This window comes from Cydia strobilella, chromosome Z (genome assembly GCF_947568885.1).
Source record: "Cydia strobilella chromosome Z, ilCydStro3.1, whole genome shotgun sequence".
Classification (NCBI taxonomy): domain Eukaryota; kingdom Metazoa; phylum Arthropoda; class Insecta; order Lepidoptera; family Tortricidae; genus Cydia; species Cydia strobilella.
The window spans coordinates 1373561-1395704 of NC_086068.1; the positions used below are offsets into that span (position 1 = coordinate 1373561).

General features: G+C 38.7%; 1 protein-coding gene across 1 annotated transcript in view; it reads right to left on the reverse strand.

The window, feature by feature from the left end:
• The window catches only part of LOC134755052 (uncharacterized), a 113070-nt gene that overhangs the window by 36973 nt on the left and 53953 nt on the right, over positions 1–22144 (reverse strand). Inside the window, exons 15-18 of the mRNA XM_063691530.1 lie at positions 19294–19362; positions 18181–18286; positions 10591–10842; positions 7573–7674 (exon numbers count right to left, since the gene is read on the reverse strand). Of these exons, the coding sequence (XP_063547600.1) occupies positions 7573–7674; positions 10591–10842; positions 18181–18286; positions 19294–19362 (529 nt within the window). The remainder of the gene's footprint in view (positions 1–7572; positions 7675–10590; positions 10843–18180; positions 18287–19293; positions 19363–22144) is intronic.

The following is a 22144-nucleotide window of genomic DNA, read 5'->3' on the forward strand; positions in this document are numbered from 1 at the left end:
TCGCGAGGCATTGTATTTATATCGGAGCATCGTTAATAATGGCGTAAGCGCCATCGACAATAAGGTCCCTTTTTTATAGAAAATACCACAAATGTGTTTACACAATTTGATATATTTTAAACATAGCTATGCCCGACTTATAGGAGTTTTTCAAAAATTGTATAAAACCTGGTTTTCGCCCCTAACTCTTATAAGAATATAATATAATCTGGGGGAACGTGGTCAAAGAACCCATCATCACCGAAGGCGACTGTGGACTTCGCGGCCATCTTTGCTACCGCGGCGTCTAGGATGCACAGAGGGAGGCGTCATTTGATATCCGTGTCGTAGACACCTACTGTCCCTCTTATATCTCACGTCCAGTAGCATAAAATCTGTCTTTATCATAGATGTAGGTATAAAGGGGTAGATATGTGACGTTAATAGTTGACAAAACTAAAATCTGGTCCAGCACCCACACATTTGCAAATACTACACACCGTTATAATGTATATGTGCACAACGAGCAACAGGGATAACCGAATACAGTTAACACAACTGTGCAAGCGAGACTCCTATATTTTACGTATTGCTCGAGGTGCAATAGAGATAAACTTATAACACATACAGATGTGTAGGCGAGACTTACATACTTCTTACATTGTCGTCTTAAGGTGACATTAAGTTATTTAGATTTTTAAAAAATATCTCGATTTGATATTATCTAATCTTAGTCCGTCTCTCTCACGCAAATATATGAGCGAGCGAGTTGCACTGAGATTAATATCGAATCATTGAGTATCATATTTTAAAGCATGAAATTGACCCTCGTTTTATACTTCTGAAACCCTGGTCAAGTATTCGCCATGTTAAACTAATGTATCGTTGCAAAAAAACCAGTATAAAGATATGATCTCTGGTTACGCACAGGCAGTACGGATCTCGAGGTTTCACTTGAAACGGTTCGACCGAAAAGACACGCTTGGGAAGAGATTATACAATTGCAGCTTATTCCTGAAGCGGGCATGCCTAGGTGACAGTTTTGCACACTCGGATAAACGTGTTTCTCACATGGGTAATGCATTATTTAGGTATCTCTCTCACTCAATAACAAAGATAATTTTAAAATTATTTACAAATAATAATGTTTTTAAATGTTATAACAGTACTTACGAATGGAAATTGATTCCGTGAGATTTGTTTTTATGTTTCGAGCTGTTAAAACAGTCGAAAAAGGCGCAACACGGCATTTTTTCGTATGATTTTCTAGATGGTTGTGAAAATGTTGACACATTGGCGTCACCTGTACGACTAACTCAATATAGGTTCCGGAACCTGTATTTGATGGTTCACGATCGTGCGCCTGGTACCATATCTACCTCCCTTTACTTACATCCATGGTCCTTATATCTTTATTTCCAAACACCGAAATCATGGAGACTGTATAAAGGAGCCAAATCTCTATGTATGAAAAGTGTCCATCAAAAAACAGTAATTAGGCGGCGCCACCATACACAGAAATACTACCAAAAACAACCTAGGTAATTTGGTCGGGTTATTTGTTGCCTTATATGGTTCATGTTATACTCATGTCCCAGAGCCTAACTAGCGCCACCGGAGAGATTAGGAACTATTATTTAAAGCTTAACGCGGTCACTTTTACAACAATTCTGCCATAAGAGATTGCGATCCTTTCTATACAATCCATAACCGAAATAACAACAATATACGTCAAAGTTGACAATAAAAATGACAACTTCGTATGTAAAAAACTAAATACGTCAAAAACAGTAAGAAGGTACAAAACCTCATGTGTCAAAACGAAGCGAGGGATTCTATAATAGAATCCTGAGCGTAGTGAGGGATTCAAGTGTTAACGCCCAAGGTGAAAATAATTTTGCTACCATGTGACACATACTGCTTTTCACATCACCTATGAGGTAATTACATACATATATTAGGTTTCAAAACATTATTATTTTAAGCAAAGATCGATACGGACAAAGTGCCAAAAATGTGATATCAGTCTTCATAGTGTTCTTCCGAAGATTTGGTTCAAAGGGGTAACAGCTAATTTGTTACCAGAAAAATCTACAAAAATATAGGTAATGTACTTGATTTTCATTCTATCGTTTTAGGTGTTTGCTGCTGTTTTTGAAAAGATATTAGGTACATAATTATGAGCTGTAGGTACTTTTAATTTGTCAGTACAGTCACGTCTGAAAATATCGATACGGACAAAGTGCCAAAAGTATGTGCCTATACAAAGGTCGGGTATACATATTTTTGGCACTTTGTCCGTATCGATCTTTGCTTAAAATAATAATAATGTTTTGAAACCTAATAGGTGATGTGAAAAGCAGTATGTGTCACATGGTAGCAAAATTATTTTAACCTTGGGCGTTAACACTTGAATCCCTCACTACGCTCAGGATTCTATGTTACAATCCCTCGCTACGCAGGATTTTAATTTCTGCATCACGTGGAGCAGCTGCCTTTCGAGGATGTCACATTTCGCCTCCAACGCTGACACCTTCCTGTTCAGTTCCTCATTGTTGCTTTTCATGGAATCAAAGGTAAATAATTAAAGAAGGAGGAAGAGGAACCAGGGACCGGCCCGCTATCCCTTATCGGGGTTTTATAAGGGTATTGCATAAGGCTTAACTCACCATACCCTTTGCCAGACGAAACCCATTGTTTTGCTTTTAAAAACTCTTATATAAAGCTACCACATTTGAGTAATCGGTAGCCCAAATACCCTTACCAAACCCTTATCATCCGCTCACCAACACCTTGCATATGGCTTATAAGGGTTAGCCTTATAAAGGGCTTCCCTTTTAGCATATATATAAGCGTGCTAATTTAAGTCGTCTACCTTGTTCATAAAGCACACATTACTTCGAATCCGAGCGATCGTCAGCGGCGACGGTGGCGTTCTTTGACTAGGCACGTATTTTCTTTCCTTTTCATACACTACCGTAGATATATACTAATCCTGTCTCTTTCACGCAAAGGGAAACCTTTATAAAAAGCGCTTAAAGACAAGGGTAACCCTTATAAGGAGCTAGCCTTATTTTTGGTTAGCTTTTCGGTAAGGGTTAGTTAGGGGTTTCGGTAGGGGTAAGGGTATGAATGGGCTTGCAGTTCAATAGGGAAAGTCTTTCAATGTGTTAGCCGTGTTTAAGTGTCGCCCATTGAAAGGGTTTTATCGCGGAAAGGGTTGTCCGGTCCCTAAGAGGAACTTCGATTTGAGTGATGCTTGATGCTTAAATAATGATTATTATATGTATATAAAATTTAAATATAAAAACACTTTCAAAATAATACAAAATACATATAAACACATTATAAAAAACCTAACCTAGGGTGCCGCCGGCAGTGGGGCAAGGCCCAAACTGCCGGTGGTCAAGGCCGCAGAGAGAGGAACCGGCGGCACAGAATAACTAATAGTACTACCGTACTCCGCTGTCCGTCTGTCAGTCTGTCACCAGGCTGTATCTCACGAAGCGTGATAGCTAGACAGTTGAAATTTTCACAGATGATGTATTTCTGTTGCCGCTATAACAACAAATACTATTAAGTACGGAACCATCGGTGCGCGAGTCCGACTCGCACTTGGCCGGTTTTTTTTTAATATATTACGTTTTAACTGACCACAATAACGTCTTATCGCCCCTCAGTCAAACGAATCTATACATACCTGCCCCTGGTCTGTTTCTTTACAGTTTTGTTCCCCACTCCCTTTCCTTTATGTTTATCTACAATCCTCGTGTACGTCAAAATACCGGTAATAACTTTTTCTCAAAAATGGTCGGGGAAGTCGACGTTGCCGGTTAAAAAGTAGGTCGCGAAGTGCGTAGTTTATGGTCAGTCAAAAAATTAAAAAGTTAAAAACATTGCAGTCTCGATTTCGGGACTGCAATGTTGCATACAAATTCCATTATTTGTCGAGTTCCAAAGTTTTTAAAAGTTAAAGTGGCCATATCAAATAAAGGCATAGGTCCATTAAACAGCCAAACAGATGATCAGTACTTATTATTATAATGTTGGTACCGCAACTATTTAGGTGTCTCAAATAGGTTGGCGTATTTTCAGCAGAAAAATTCACTTCCATTTTTAATTAAAAAAAACGGCGGCAAAGCAAATCTTTTTACTTTTTTCTGTGAAAATATATACATAAGAACGTTTCTTCTGTAAAATATTACTATTATATTTGCATTTATTGCGCCATTTTTGAGAAAAGCACTATATATGACTCGGCTGGAAGGCTACTTGCTGGCTTCGGATTCAATTAAACGGACTCCCAAGCTCGTCCGTTTAAAACGAATCCTCAGCCAGCAAGCAGCTACTTCCGAGCCTCAACAATAATGTACTATTCATTTAAGGCCGTTCCATTGGTTTGCCGCTGTCTCTGTCACATTTCGCAAGAAAGAACGGGAAAGATCATGCGCGCCAAGTGTCAATTTTGATCGAATTTTGTAGATTTTTATTTATTTTAAAAACGTTACCCTACAATATCGAAATTCGAAAGCTATGAAATTATTATTTAAGTTAAGATTGTTCTTTCTTTTTTTTTTGTTTATAGTATCAAATAACCAAGTAAAGTTGGATTAAAAGTCCGAGTTAGAGGTTAATTTGGGAATTAATTGTATCGAGCGAAGTGTCATAGTTCGTGTATCGGAAGCTATGATATTAAAGATAATATAGTCAAGAACTACATAAAAAATTTTCACGTCTACAAATATCAACGCCTCTTAGAAAAACAGGATCATATAAGGAGATTTTTCGCTTTCTGGCTCAGGGAAACCGCCTTAATAACATCCGCAAACATTTCTTACTTATGAAAGCGAATACTGTATTATTTGGCCGTTTGGTAGTACGCGTCATCACAACATTCACAACAAATGTGCCATTTTCAACCAAAAGGGTAATGGTACTAGAATAGACTTAATGAAAGGAATCCAGTAATAATTATCTGATCATTCACTAATGGTACTTTCAGAACATACTAAAGAAAGCTGATTTCCATCTAGGTAGGTAGTTATATTTGCAGGTAAACAACACAATAATGCATCGAGTCATCATTGCCCCGCGCCGCGTCTGCCGTTGCAAATTTCGTAAACAAAACAGTTATCACCATTTCCATCAACTAAACTGTTCATTATAGGTAAAAGCAGTTGTTTACTTAGTATTTTATACAATCGTGATATAATAGAGAGCTTTTCAGTCGAGTACCGTGTTTAAGCAACGAAGCTTGCTGAGTTGCTTAAGTTAAGGTACGAGATTGAAAAGCTTGATTATATCACTATTGTATACAATACTTTTTCTACGAGACAAAAAAATAATACTTTCAACTAGTAGAATCATATAGGGCTGCCGCAGGCCGCGATACCTTCATACTCGTACGCGCCCCGGCCGCCGGGCCTAGCGCCCCCGGCGGGTTGGTCAACGACACCTCCTCGTAACTCATGAGGCCCTTTTTTTTATAGAGGGGGAAAATGCTTTTCGCATACCACCCAGGCGCGGGGACGGGCCTGGGATGGTTATGTGGGACTCCCGTATAGGCTCATGGGACCCACGGTTTACCCACTAAAAACCGCCTCAGGGCTATAAGGCGAGGCAGATGCCACGCAGCGTGTTTAAGTAGGCTAATTTGCATTAAATCGAGTCTCCTTAAACAAGAAACATTTTATCGAAATGTATGAAGTTCTATTTTCAAAATTTTTATACGACTAAACCGTATCGATAAAATTCTTATGCTTGAGTCGGAAGTGCCATAGACTATCCAACGTTGAAAAGAGTAAGGTTGTAGTGTTGTATATGAAGTTGTAATACACAGATTATACTCGACGAGTAGAAAAAACAGAATAAAGCAAAGCAAGCGAAGCATTTAAGCGCAAATTGAGAAACCTTTTGTTGGATAACCCTCTGTACTCTATAAGTGACTTCATGGAATTGAATTTGTGATGATATATGTAATTTTATTTATGATACAAATGATTTATTGTATTTTAAAAATGACATTTACCTCTTTTGTGATATCTTATTTCGTTTGACATTTAATGATGATTCTAAATTGCTAAGATTGACATCAGTTTTTGACATGTTTTCGTTAATACATACTTATATGTAGATCCTTATTGGGAGAGAAAATTGACATGACAAATTTATAGTGTAATTTTTATGCTGAAATAAATCTAATCTAATCTAATCTAACAACACCTCGATATAAAGTTCGCTTCCATTCGTATCTACAACTTTTAAGCTAATTAATGTTCCTTTTAACAATTAGTGTTACAATGTACTTACATTATCCACGTTCGCCACTTGTTGTTTTTTTTTTTATCTGGTTTTTATGGAGGATTTGGACACTCTAGGTGAACATGTCAGCCTCTTCGCCACTTGTAAAATACACAATAACACTAAACCACTCACGGCACGACCGCTCGGCGCCACGGTTAACAACCAATATTTTTTTTTATGAAATAGGAGGCAAACGAGCAGACGGATCACCTGATGGTGAGCGATTACCGCCGCCCATGGACACCCTCAACACCAGAGGGTCACCTCTTTTCTTGAAGGTTTGAAGGTCATATCGATCCGTTTTTATCTTTTGTTCTAATTAAAAAACCGGCCAAGTGCGAGTCGGACTCGCGCACGAAGGGTTCCGTACCATTACGGAAAAAACAGTAAAAAAATCACGTTTGTTGTATGGGAGCCCCATTTAAATATTTATATTATTCTGTTTTTAGTATTTGTTGTTATAGCGGCAACAGTAATACATCATCTGTGAAAATTTCAACTGTCTAGCTATCACGGTTCATGAGATACAGCCTGGTGACAGACAGACAGACAGACAGACGGACAGACGGACAGCGGAGTCTTAGTAATGGGGTCCCGTTTTTACCTTTTGGGTACGGAACCCTAAAAAATATTAACGTTAGAGCATTCCTGAGAAGTACCTCTACGTTCTTTCAGGGTTTGTCCAACCCACCCTGTATATCATAGGCGTGTCTCACTCCGCGATTTCGTCGCGTCGCTACAAGTACCTGCGGCCGCCTCAATTCTGAGGTTTTGCCGTAGTAATTAGCCTCATGCATGAAGTTTATATTTGAACGAAATATGTTTTATTCGGATGTTTGTTACCGTTATATCATGTTACAAATGCATTTCCGTTTTTAAATTAGCATTTAATTACTTAAAATTATAAATAAAAAGTACAAAAATTTGCCCGCGAAAAGCTAGTGAGCGAAACGCTCGAAACGCCACGTGACGTCACGCGTTCGACAGATTAGTGTCATTAGTAGCAAACGTCAGTTGGGCCGCCCAACGTGTGACGTCATCACGCTCTGTCGAATTCGCGCCAAAAATTATGAGCGTTTACAAAAGTATTTTTATCATTTCCGGTGTTCCAACGATATAAATTATGAATCCAAAAATAAAAATAAATTCATGCATGGAGCTAATTGCCGCACACCGCTATGGAACGGACGCCTGCACGCGCTTGCGCCGCCTTGCGCGTGGTAGTAGAGTTTTGTTAGGTAGTGAATCTTCTGTACCTACTACTATTATATATTCTGTGATCATACTTACTTCCTTAAAAGTCTTTTCTTGGGAGCCACCTCTTCTTGTGTAGGGGCAGCCTTAGCCGCTCGCTTCGGTAATGTTTTCTTGACTTGTGCTGCTTTCGGCTTCCTAGAAGAAAAAATATATATATACAAGGTGTTCACGAGGAAACCGAAAGATTTTAACCACGCTTTTCTGAGGCCAAAAGAAGGAAAAAATGTAATAAGTTTAGGTCAAATTTGCAAAAAAATTTTTTTTTTTGTTTGTTGTTTTTTTCGATTTTTCAGATGTACTTGTACATAAAAAGTAAATATTATTGGTAAACTTGTCACTTAAAAAGGACTTTTACTTTTTTTTCTCGTAAAACGTAGTTTTTACAAAGTGTTACTTGTCACTTTTTGACATCTATCAATAGGGTTACTTAGACTACGTCCCACACTGGCAACATCGACATCAAAAATGCGTTTTGCACTATGTAACAATAAAAACTTGTTTTTTTAGGGTTCCGTACCTCAAAAGGAAAAAACGGAACCCTTATATGATCACTCGTGCGTCTGTCTGTCTGTCTGTCACAGCCTATTGTCTCCGAAACTACTGGACAAATTAAGTTGAAATTTGGTACACATATGTAAGTTTGTGACCCAAAGACGGACATGTAACGTAAACAAATTAATTTTAAACATGGGAGCCACTTTTGGGGGGTAAATGAGAAAACTAAAAAATAAAGTTTTATAAACTATATCGTATTACATAACAATTGAAAGAGCTCATTGTGAGAATCTTAAATATATTTTTTTTACAATTTTAGGACAAACCGTTTAGAAGTTATTCAAGAAAATAGGCAAAAAATGACCCCCCCCCCCTTATCTCCGAAACTACTGAGTCTATAATTTTGAAAAAAAAATACACAAAATAGATCTTTACCTATAAATCACAGGAAAACCTATTAGAAATGTGCAGTCAAGCGTGAGTCGGACTTAATTATTTAGTTTTTGATCCAATCCATACGGGTTTTTTAAAGACATTTCACGCACGTTTCACATAAAAAAATAGATCGTTTAAATTGTGTAATGTACGGAACCCTTGGAACGCGAGTCTGACTCGCACTTGGCCTTTTTTTTTTAATTGGTATTAACTCTGAAACTAGGCAAATTACAGAAAAGTTTATAGGACATTTTAGTCTTTAAATATGATCAGGAATACGCTGTTAAAATTATTCGGTATCCTCATGTTACACCGTATATATATATATATCCGTAACATTTAAGAAACATCTTTAACCTCTAGCCGCACAGAAACCTATAAACAGGTATCCCATTCCATTTGATTTCGAATTTTAAGAGGCCGGTGTCGATTTTAGTAGCTAATTGTAAAATTGATAGATTTAGTCGGTGAAATTGTACACCTTTTGTTACCTAATTGAAATAACAAGTACTGGTTTCTATTAGCACGTCTTCTTATCTTACCTTTTATTAGATCAATTTTTTGAAAACAGACTCACTAAATTAGTAATGTTTGCTTTTCTGATGGACGTTTAGGTAAGCGCGCGTAAAGCACTGATTTTGTCGCTTTTATTTGTAAATTTCATAAAGTTTGGACTGCTAAACATGGTAATTTTGTATTTCACATATCCTGTACTTGACGTTTATCAAACTACATTTTTATTATTATGACTTTGAAGTAGTGTAAATGAAAGTTAGACGAAATCAATTTTCTTCAGAAATTACTTCAAAACAAGTGACAATTTCTCTGAAAATCGACTTAATTTCGACGTAGTTTTGATACTTAAACAATCTACAACATTTGCTGAAACTATTCTTATACATCAATTTGTATAATTTACCACCATAAATTTTTGATGAATTTTTAAAAACTGCCCCTTCTTTTCATATATTACCGGTGACGAACGCTCGCGACCTCATTATTAAAAGGTAAGATGAGAAGACGTGCTAATAGAAACCAATACTTGTTATTTAGATATTACGTAACGAAACGTGTATAATTTCAACGACTAAATCTATTAATTTTAAATTTTTGCTCCAAAATCGACTACGGCCTCTTAATTTTGACATATCGAAATTGCATTTAACATGTGGCCTAGTGGTTATCCCTATAGGACTAACGGAGCGGCAGATGACATACACGAGGCTTCATGATACATCTACTTTAACTGCATTACAAGGGAAAATTTTTGGTGACCGCGAATTAACACTTTATTTTCTACCGCCAAAGAGAATATAAGGTGGATTGTCAAAATAATTTTTCGCTCGAAAAGATGACATTATACTTTTGGCCTATACTCTAGATGGTGATACATTTTGATAATTAACAAATTTAACACATATCAGTGAAAGAATAAGGATCAAAGTCAAATGGCGTTCTAAAAGTTTTAATCACCTGTCGAAAGAAGGTAGTAACTTTACTGTGGTTACAAAATTGACTTTGTCAATACGCCTCTATTTTTAAATGTAGGGTCACTCTTAACAAGTCAGAAAGTAACAAGGAAATAGATATCCTATTTTTAAGAGTGGCTAATTACCTCATTTAAAGAAATTGCGCGTTGATTTTCTCATTGAAGATAGCTGAATCTTCCCAAAACTAGTTTTTAGGGTTCCGTAGCCAAAGGGTTAAAAAAAGGGACCCTATTACTAAGACTCCGCTGTCCGTCTGTCTGTCTGTCACCAGGCTGTATCTCAGGAAGCGTGATAGCTAGACAGTTGAAATTTTCACAGATGATGTATTTCTGTTGCCGCTATAACAACAAATACTAAAAACATAATTTTTTTTAGGGTTTCGTACCTCAAAAGGAAAAAACGGAACCCTTATAGGATCACTCGTGCGTCTGTCTGTCTGTCCGTCTGTCACGTCCGTCTGTCGTTCTGTTGGAATTTGGCAGACATATTTAAGTCTGTGACAAATACTAAAAAGTACGGAACCCTCGGTGCGCGAGTCCGACTCGCACTTGGCCGGTTTTTTTTATATATTACGTTTTAACTGACCACAATAACTTCTAATCGTCCCTCAGACAAACGAATCTATACATACCTTCCCTTGGTCTGTTTTTTCTTTGGAGTTTTCTTCCCCACTCCCTTTCCTTTATGTGTATCTACAGGTTCAATTATTGCCCTTTCTAGAAGGACCTGTGGGGTCGCTGTGGGCTCTGGTGGGGTCGCTGTGGGCTCTGGTGGTGGTGGTGGTGTCAGAAGCAGGATCATGTCCCGGCTGAACTCTGACTCGTTGATGGGAGATTGCGGGGGTTTAACTGGGGGTTCTGGGGGTATACACCAGTCTTCCACTCTGTGTAACAAACGATAGGAATGTTGAAAAATGATTAATTTTATAACATATCTTAGGTAACCCCTTCAACGCCGCCGTCATCGTGAACCTTCTCGGTACCGTAAAATGGGGTGAGTAGGAGCAAAACTGACATTCAAACCTCGATAACATTTGATTTTTACATATGCAAACTAAATGGTGTATATATTTATTTATTTATGTATGTATGTATGTATGTATAAACTCTTTATTGTACAAAGACATAGAACACAAATATGGCACAGAAATAGGCAGTACAAAGGCGACTTATTAAATACTAACTTATTATTTATCTCCTCGAATTTCACGGGCCTATAAATCCCGGTCTTTTGATAGGCTTGCGTGGGGATATTGATCCAACACGTAGAGGCCCCTTGGAGAGCTTTAATGTCATGTAGAATGCCTGCTGGAACCCGTTCACAGGTGCAACAATAGACACCCATGAACCGGTCGCAGCAGGCATTGGGACTATTGTAGAAAAAGTGAACAGTATACCGGTCTATGGATTGGAGTTTGGGTGAACAATGAGACTGGGCTATTGAAAAGAAGTCCGGACACCTGCCATAACAATGCTAACACACGTTATCGAGGCAGGTGGTGACTTGCCGCTGACTAGATGGGCCCCTGAAACTGCCGTCGTGAAGACGACCAGGAGCAACACCGGTGTGAGCGGCTCAGGGGTGTCGAGAGGTGTGCGCCGCTTTCTACTCAGTGACACGTTAACAGCCACTGTGCCAACTCGCGTCTTATGCATCTTTCACTTCCACCCCTGGAGCATATAGCTCTTACGACTCCCCTCTGGACGGCCAATGAAGGCAAGCCAGAGCTGAGAGTCCTGCGGGTCCCCTTGGGGTCCACTCCGACCGACGAAGACACGCCGGAGACGGAGACCCTGACCGACTCTCTGGAGCACTCGGGTCCGTGGGGTCGTCACTCCCCAACAGCTCGCCACAAGCTGCCCTGCGGGCTTATTATTATTATTTATTATTATTATTATTTGTATCTCCTTGGATATCACGGGCCTATAAATCCCGGTCTTTTGATAGGCTTGCGTGGGGATATAGATCCAACACGTAGAGGCCCCTTGGAGAGCTTTAATGTCATGTAGAACGCCTGCTGGAACCCGTTCACAGGCGCAACAATAGACACCCATGAACCGGTCGCAGCAGGCATTGGGACTATTGCAGAAAAAGTGAACAGTATACCGGTCTATGGATTGAAGTTTGGGTGGGCAATGAGACTGGGCTATTGTAAAGAACTCCGGACACCTGCCATAACAATGTTAATACACGTTATCGCGGCAGGTGGTGACTTGCCGCTGACTAGATGGGCCCCTGAAACTGCCGTCGTGAAGACGACCAGGAGCAACACCGGTGTGAGCGGCTCAGGGGTGTCGAGAGGTGTGCGCCGCTTTCTACCCAGTGACTGTTAACAGCCACTGTGCCAACTCGCGTCTTATGCATCTTTCACTTCCACCCCTGGAGCATATAGCTCTTACGACTCCCCTCTGGACGGCCAATGAAGGCAAGCCAGAGCTGAGAGTCCTGCGGGTCCCCTTGGGGTCCACTCCGACCGACGAAGACACGCCGGAGACGGAGACCCTGACCGACTCTCTGGAGCACTCGGGTCCGTGGGGTCGTCACTCCCCAACAGCTCGCCACAAGCTGCCCTGCGGGCTTATTATTATTATTATTATTTAAATTTTATTGCACAAATTTACACAAAAAGAGTACAAATGGCGGACTTAACGCCTTGAGGCATATAATAAGTGTTCCGGACGTTTGTATTTTAGTTTTTTGGGCAGTTCCATTTCATAACTTTGACGTCACCCCGTAGTCCCTCGTAATTGGGGTGAGATGGGTTTTCATACAAAGGTGATTTTGGAAGATTGTTGGATCGATTATTTTTTATTATGAGTATTAATATAGCTCCATTTTAAATTGGAATACATTATTTTTGTAGCGGTAGCCCTAAAAACCTATCTCACCCCCCTTTCATACCTTATCTTCCTATTCATAACCAAACACCGGATTGACGGGGCAAATCTGAACTGATGTTTAATAGTGCGAGGACAAATTAATTTAATTTTATTACTTGATATCGATATAAATGACGTACAACCGTTGTGTAATTTTAAGAATGTAAAACAATGGTATATTGCAAGCTAATAGTATTTTATACAATCGTGATATAATAGAGAGCTTTTCAGTCGAGTACCGTGTTTAAGCAACGAAGCTTGCTGAGTTGCTTAAGTTAAGGTACGAGATTGAAAAGCTTGATTATATCACTATTGTATACAATACTTTTTCTACGAGACAAAAAAATAATACTTTCAACTAGTAGAATCATATACTTAAGTAAACAAACCAAAAGTATACAGCTAAGATACGCGAGCTGCCGCGACCCGCGATACCTTCATACTCGTACGCGCCCCGGCCGCCGCGCCCGGCGGGTTGGTCAACGACACCTCCTCGTAACTCATGAGACCCTGGTACCTGCTCCGCGCTAAATTATATTTTAAGACAGTTTTTTTCTCGATTTTGGCCACCGTAGCCTATGGAGACTAACAAGCAACGCTAAGCGGTTTTCGTAGGATATGGATGTTACTATATAAATAAATAATAAATAAATAAATATTATAGGACATTCTTACACAAATTGACTAAGTCCCACGGTAAGGTCCCTCATTAAGAAGGCTTGTGTTGTGGGTTCTCAGACAACGATATATATAAATATTATACAAATACTTAAATACATAGAAAACATCCATGACTTAGGAACAAATATCTGTGCTCATCACACAAATAAATGCCCTTACCGGGATTCGAACCCAGGACCATCGGCTTCACAGGCAGGGTCACTACCCACTAGGCCAGACCGGTCGTCATATGAAGGGTGTCACATGCGCGTTTATGACTTATGAAGCAATTGTTGGCCAACCAATCACAAAGCAGATACGACGCAGCAGCGTGTTTAAGTAGACTAATTTGCATTGAATCGAGTCTCCTTAAACAATAAATATTTTACTGAAATGTATGAAGTTCTATTTTCAAAATTTTTATAAATTTTTGGAAGTGCCATAGACTATCCAACGTTGAAAAGAGTAAGGTTGTAGTGTTGCATGTGAAGTCGTAATACACAGATTATACTCGACGAGTAGAAAAAATATTTTTTAGCAAGTCCAGGTTAAATACGTTTTGGTTTTTAGCAATGCTGTTATGCCTTTTGCTTCTTATATGCTTTTGTACGGAAAACTTTTTTCGTGACATATGAATTTTACATTTCATGCAAAAGTAAGTCGTACCTCTATCTTCTATATCTGAATGGTCGTGTTTCCATGAAAATTAACGATCTTTTTCTTGCGAGGCATTTTTAACAGACTTAAAAAAAAAGGTAGGCGTAATTAATGTACTGAATTGTACTGAATTAATCAATGTAACATGGAGACTATGAAATGTGTCCATCAAAAAGCAGTAATTAGGCGGCGCCACCATACACCGAAATACTACCAAAAACAACCTACGTAATTTGGTCGGATTATTTGTTGCGTTATATGGTTCATGTTATACTCATGTCCCGGAGCCTAACTAGCGCCACCGGAGAGATTAGGAACTATTGTTTAATGCTGAAAGCGGTCACTTTGCAACAATTCTGCCATAAGAGATTGGCATCCTTTCTATACCATCCATACAATGTAATTTCAATACTTCTCACAAGTGACTCGACACCGTCAATGTCAGATATCGGTTGTTCATACTTGTGATAAGTATGAATGAAAGAGGTTTGCACACAATTAAATGTATTCAAACTTCTTCTTCTGCTTTTGTTTCTAGGGGCTATGTAAGGCTCCAGAGCCTATGTATCACTGCGACCATCTCTGATCTATTGTGATCGCCACCTACTACAACTCTCGATCCAAACCTGCAACTTCAAACAGCTGCAGGATCTTTTTGGTTTCGAGAGACTTTAACTCCTCCGGGCGCAATATATGTCCACCCAGGATCAAGTCACGAGTGCGCATTAGGCAGGGGCACTCTGTGAGGATGTGTAGGGGCGTCTCCTCTGCCTCCATACAGAGTCTGCACCGCCCCATGTCACGTTTCCCCATAGTGTGCATGTGCTTATTTACGCCGCAGTGCCCGGTAAGCACCCTAACCAAGTTGCGCAGTTGGTTCCTAGGCAGGCAGGCCTATTCGAACTTAGCCATTAGCCATTTTGATAATGATGGATAAAATTGTTTTTTACGATGTGGATAAATTTAGTAGATTTTTAATTAATCACTAGCACAGGTGCACTTTTGCCCCCGTCAATACGGTGTTTGTCCATAAACCAACTCTCCCCGCGAACCCTACTCATCCCATTTTACGGTATGCACAAAGATTGATATCGGGCTGTAGTCGCGCGCGTTACTTGACGTTTTTAGCGGTCAAAGGGACACAAAATGGAGAATTATAAGCAGAGGGCGGAATTGCTCATGGCAAAAATCATTCACGTTTAAAAAAAATGGTTAATCCAAAAAGAAAAACAATTAACAAATGGATAAAGAAGTATCCTTGTCTTACTTACAACGAAAACAACTCAACAATATACTGATCTAAATGTAAGGTTCACTTAAAGCACCTAAAAAAATATTGCGTTAAAACTCACATAACGAGTAAAACACATTCACCTGAGTTTAAAGAGGTAAATAACGATAATAGTTTTTATCTAGATTTGATTATATTTCTCGTTTGTTGCAACATTCCATGAAAAAAAATTAATAATCCACATTTCCGGAATTTTTAAGGTTACTGAACTTATCGATAGCTGAAAAGTCGAGAAATTTCAACGTTCCAACTCTATTAACGTTTGATTTTTGCCATGAGCAATCCTATGATTATCAGATATGAAAATAAAATGAGAACGACAATGTCTATATGAGTCGCTTAACGTTTGAGCTTTTTGCACAACATTTTACACCTGCAGTCTGTGGCGAAAGTTCACCCTGAAGTCGTATAAGGCCCTACAAGTACAATATAATAACGCGTTTAGGGCGCTGATGGGGCTGCCGCGATATTGCGGCGCGTCAGGGATGTTTGCGGAGGCGCATGTGGCGTGTTTTAAAGCTACTATGCGCCTGCGAGCCGCGTCCCTGGTGCGACGCGTCCGCGCCAGCTCCAACAGCGTCCTAGAAATGATTGCGGACAAGTTTTGTCCGTATATCACATTTTGCTGCGGACTTCATACGCCCGGCGGCACTGTGGTAAACACATTGAGAAATAGATAAAGGGTGTCAATGTGTTTACCACAGTTACCTACCTTAATGTAATTTTTGTAGTTTTTTGTTTAATGTTTGTGTTTTGGTTAATGTTTGTGTTTTGTTTAATGCTTGTGTTTTGTTTAATGTTTGTATTATGTACTTATGAGTCACATCAGATACTCGAAATAAATGAATTTTAATTTAATTTAATTTAACTTCAAACTCTGGTAAATACATCTGTCAGATTATGCCATTTTGGTATTAAGAAAAGGTAAGATATTTCACGTCATGCAAGGAACATGCAAGGAACAATGGTTCGTTCGATATTAATGAGGGCTATCGTTTTTTTGATCACCAGTTGTCGCTGTTGCTTATGGATGGTATAGAAAGGATGCCAATCTCTTGTTGCAAAAGTGACCGCTTTCAGCTTTAAATAATAGTTCCTAATATCTCCGGTGGCGCTAGTTAGGCTCTGGGACATGAGTATAACATGAACCATATAAGGCAACAAATAACCCGAACAAATTACGTAGGTTGTTTTTGGTAGTATTTCGGTGTATGGTGGCGCCGCCTAATTACTGTTTTTTGATGGACACTTTTCATACATAGAGATTTTGCTCCTTTATATAGTCTCCATGCTGTTGCTAAAGAACAGCTGTCAGTCATTGTTATTAAACAAGTGACAAGTGACATTTCGAACTATGTGAAGACCACCATCTACACTAGCGCCCCTAGCGGCGAATTCATACGCGTTAGCCGTCATTATCATTAAATAAATGGTTTGAGAATTTAATAAAAAATATCAAATTTAGCTTTGTTTAATGATTTTAAGTCATAAACCTTACAATGTTGAATAAAATTCTGAACGCACAAGTTGAGTCAATGCCATTTCAAAACGCAGCGTCAGAAATGTCAACATTGTCAACAAAAATTTTACATAATGTTATACTATATTGAAGATGATTATAATTTACCTGATGATTAAATTATAATGTGTACAAATAAAGATTAATTTTTTATAAGCAGTTTTTTTACATGTTGCACTTTCCTCGCTACAGTTAGGTGAAAAGTTTTGTGTTACACACGGGTGCAAATGTATTTTACTTCTCGTGTGTTTGTAACACTCGCGGGTAAAATACAACTTTTCACCCTTGTATAACAAATAACTATTAAATACAGTCACCCTACGAATGGATGAAAATATCTATGTGTGTGTCACATTAACCATTAAAATGGTGGCTGACTATATACCGACTATACCGATACAGGTGTCACTCATACAATTAGCTCCATGCATGAATTTATTTTTATTTTTGGATTCATAATTTATATCGTTGGAACACCGGAAATGATAAAAATACTTTTGTAAACCTTAACATTATTTTATTAAAAATTTATTTAAAATGTTGAAAATTTTTGAGCGGTTGAAACGCTCATAATTTTTGGCGCGAATTCGACAGAGCGTGATGACGTCACACGTTGGGCGGCCCAACTGACGTTTGTTACTAATGACACTAATCTGTCGAACGCGTGACGTCACGTGGCGTTTCGAGCGTTTCGCTCACTAGCTTTTCGCGGGCAAATATTTGTACTTTTTATTTATAATTTTAAGTAATTAAATGGTAATTTAAAAACGGAAATGCATTTGTAACATGATATAACGGTAACAAACATCCGAATAAAACATATTTCGTTCAAATATAAACTTCATGCATGAGGCTAATTAAAGTTTCGTTTACTCCATTAGTGTCAGCTTTCGTGAATCCACCTCAGTCTGATCTCCGAGCTGCGAGAAGGGTAGTGTGAACATATTAAATATATTAATAAAGGGTCACTCACGTATTTTAAGTCTATAAACGCTCAACATGTTTCACTCCGTACCGAAGAGTGTCATTGGGAGCTTGCGTTGACGGTGACGGACCGGCGCGGGCGCAGACTGCGGGGCGCGGGCGCGGGGGCAGGGCGCGGGGGCAGGGCACGGGCGCGGGGGCAGGGCGCGGGCGCCGGGGGCGGCATCGGCATCGAGAAACTACCCGAGCGCACGGCATTATACGGCGGTAGTATGAACACTATAAACATACCCGTCGGTGGAGGGAACGACGCTGGGAACAGGCGATGGCACGTATAACATGGGGGGGCCTCCCACGCTGATAGAACTGCTATACATGCTTGAGTTCGCCAGACCATCTGTGGAGTAGAATGGTAACTGAAAACTTCTCAAAAATACCGACCGAGTGCGAGTCGGACTCGCGCACCGAGGGTTCCGTACTTTTTTTAGTATTTGTTGTTATAGCGGCAACAGAAATACATCATCTGTGAAAATTTCAACTGTCTAGCTATCACGGTTCATGAGATACAGCCTGGTGACAGACAGACAGCGGAGTCTTAGTAATAGGGTCCCGTTTTTACCCTTTGGGTACGGAACCCTAAAAACTGTTCAAGGCATAGTATGTATAAGTTACTCTATGGTTTATGTGATGTGATAGTGCTGCTCTCTGGCGACAAAACATTGCAGTAATACTACATGGCGGACACGCTGTACATCATCATAGAGTAACTTATACTAGAGCGGTACTGTCATAGTAAATTTTGTAACCCCAGTAAATTCACTGCCATCTGTCGACACACTTTAAAACAAAAAATGAAGATTTATAAAAATACGATAAAATGTATTTAAATATGGATAAATGATTTTTTTTATTTACATTAATTATTTTTATGATTTTGACCCATGTTCTTTCTGATACGACTGATATGCGTTAAAATTGTTAAATAACAAACGAAACCGTCAACGCCCTCTATACGAGAGTAGGCTAAGATTAGTGGCGCCATCTCATCGAGAATCAAATTTTCGTGATTTACGAGGCACGTTTTTTCCTTAGACTGTATCCATCTATTACGGAATTATATCTATCTTTGACATCATAAATCACTTGCGTTTCTTTGCGTGTCCGTACACGGGTCATTAAGTTGCTTAAAAACAGTACTGAGCGGTCGGCAAACGGCCGTCAATCTGCTGTCGCGGGGCGAGGGCATTCGAGTCGGGGCGGCGCGGGGCGTGGCCGTTCTGTATGATAATACTATTACTTATTCTGTGGTAATACCCCCTATTTACATGTGGTCACAAACTAACCATATGATGTACTTATTTAGCAGAAAAATAACTTAAAGAAATAATCTTGACATGACAATACCTTTGAGAGCGAGAAATCGTTCGATGGATTCTAGTGAATCGCGACGATAATATGGTACCACCGCTGCACCTGAATCAAAATGCACATAAAGATTTATGGATTTATGAGTCTCCGGCAAGCTCGGTTCTCCATACAAACGTAGTTCAGAATCAGAATCAGAAACAGAATGCTTTATTTGTAAAACATGGGTATACATGGGTCTTAGGTGTAGGTATACATTGAGCACTATGTTTTGCCGGTTGGCATACAAATGTCAAAGAGAGCGAGAATCTAATTAATATTGAAATGCGCAAAATGTTATCTTATAAAATAAATAAATTACAATTAAAATTAGCATTAAATTACATTTACAGTTCACAGTAGTTACGCTCTCATCTTAAAACGACTAGCTAGATTGCTCTGAAACTTTGTACTTACAATAGCATATGGTGTATCTATGTCTGTAATTAGTTTATGTAGCTTCAGATACCATCGTTAAATAAAATACAGCGTTTTTAAGTTTTTCATACAAAACTTGTGTTTGCTCTGTTTCGTTTGTTTTATAAATTGGAGCTATATAAACTAATTTCAGACCTAAAGTACGTCCACGAAAAAAAGTGGTCGTGGATGATCTGGTATATCTTTTTACCGAATGTACATTTACAAGATGTTTTTTATTTTAATAATTTGTATATAATTATAATACTATATAACAAAAATAAAATCAATTTTAAAAGTGGAAAAATTACTGCCTTGGGTGAGACTTGAACTCACGGCCTCTGGATAGATACTCCAGCGCTCTGCCAACTGAGCCACCAAGACCTCATCCATAGTCAGCAAATCTTCCCACTATATGGGTCTAGGGGACCCTAGCTCAAGAGTCACCAGAGTCAGAGCAGAGGAGTTCAAGTCTCACCCAAGGCAGTAATTTTTCCACTTTTAAATTTATTCTAAGCTTAATAACATCGATCGCAGACGTTTCTGCTTGTTAACCCTTAAATGCATAATGATGTATATATGCATCGTATATTTGATGGTCCGTGGCTCAATATGCAGCTATCCATAATCACATTTATTACTTTTATACAGCATGACACATCTATTTCAATTTATTAAAAAGTTATACAAAAAATCATGCATTTAAGGGTTAAAAATTAATTTAAAAATAAAATCGTATTTTAATGTACGCGTTTGTGTGAGTTTTCGCCAAATAAATTCCATCATACGTTTCATTGCTTGTACAGCGTTTTTTGACATTCTTCACTCTCTTCCTGCTATAATGTAGCAACAGTATTTATATTTTTACAAGCTGTTTTTTTGTTAGCCAAGTCTTTTATTATATTTCACAACAAACATTTACAATACAAATTTCATAATACAGATATTAAAAACCTAAAGTTGCATGGGGCATCGTCCCCAGGACGCTTGCTGCGTTTCCCCGCTGGATTGCCAGACTTAGCCGCTGAGCGAAATATTCGCCCGCTCGAAAATCGCCAGACACCCAGACAAGTTTATTTGAAATTTCTTTCACAACTTGTCTGGTGTCTGATGACCATGGCCCAAGCTGTTTTAGGCACATTAGAATGTCATCTTACAGAAAAAAAACTTCTTAAAACTCATTTCTATTTGTGGTAATCAGGAAGACTTTCTACTCCAAGCACTGAATGTAGTTTTTTATACGGGAGGCATTTTTTCGTCAAAAATTCAAATTCACCAAGAACCTCAGAACTATCATAATCTGAATACAATTAGAAAAATTGTTTCTTTTGTAAAAAGAGGACGTCGTAAAGTATAATTTGGATTATCTAATTAATAAATAAACCATATATTTAGCAGGATAACTTGGTAAAAACTGCCAGAAGGCGCTTTAGAAGAAAACATTGGTACCGTGGGATATATATTGCCAAAATGCATAGAAAACCTAACGTTATATCATTTTTGTATTTTTAATATGTAGTTTGATATCCACAAATTATGTACAAAACGTGTTGTTTGAAAATTCACATTCAAATAAAATATTTACACTATTATGCATGACCACTTGTTTTCGTGGACAGACTTTAGATATACCTCATGTCGTATGTGCAAAGTTTCATTACAATCCAACACGTAGTTTTGAAACGAGATCGGAACTACGTTTGTATGGGAAGGTGCAATTCGGACGAGCTTGCCGGGGACTCTTAAACGCGTCTTATAATAATAATAAACATCGAAAACAGTCAAACGAAGGTGCATAACTGTTAGTTAGTTAGTTAGTTTTGCTGGGCATTTTCCGCAACTCGACATCCAATGTGCCTATTTTGCGTGAAACGAGGTAGCGCTACTCTAACCACCCCAGCTCCTCCACGAAGCCTAGCAAGGTCTTCAGGTTGCTAGTTGCTTCCTTTAGTGTGCATGGATTCCCTAGGTATTTGCTCCTATATACTTCTACCTGTTTACAGTCTAGGAGAATATGTTTTGTTGTTTCTTCTTCTACCATGCACGCTCTGCACATGGGGCTGTCCGTTTTACCCATAATATGTAGGTGTTTGTTTAGTGTGTGGTGCATAACTGTTGGAACTAATATAATTAGAACAATGATGTTGGCATGTGCCTAATATATCTACATGGAGTTCGTATATATGTCCCAGTATAAACTCTGGCTATATAGAATAATAAGTCTTCTAGACAGATGTCACTTCTCTTGTAATCGCTTGCCTGTGCGGATGCACAATATATTTTGCTTTCTTTAATATGGTATTTCATTGAGTAGTCCACGGAATATCCAACATGGTAGCAGAGCGTGTACTAAATTCGCTACTCTAATTACCGTTTTCCAAAAGTGTGCGTGTGTGATTTCGTAAAATTATTTTCAAATTTTTTTCGCAAGTCG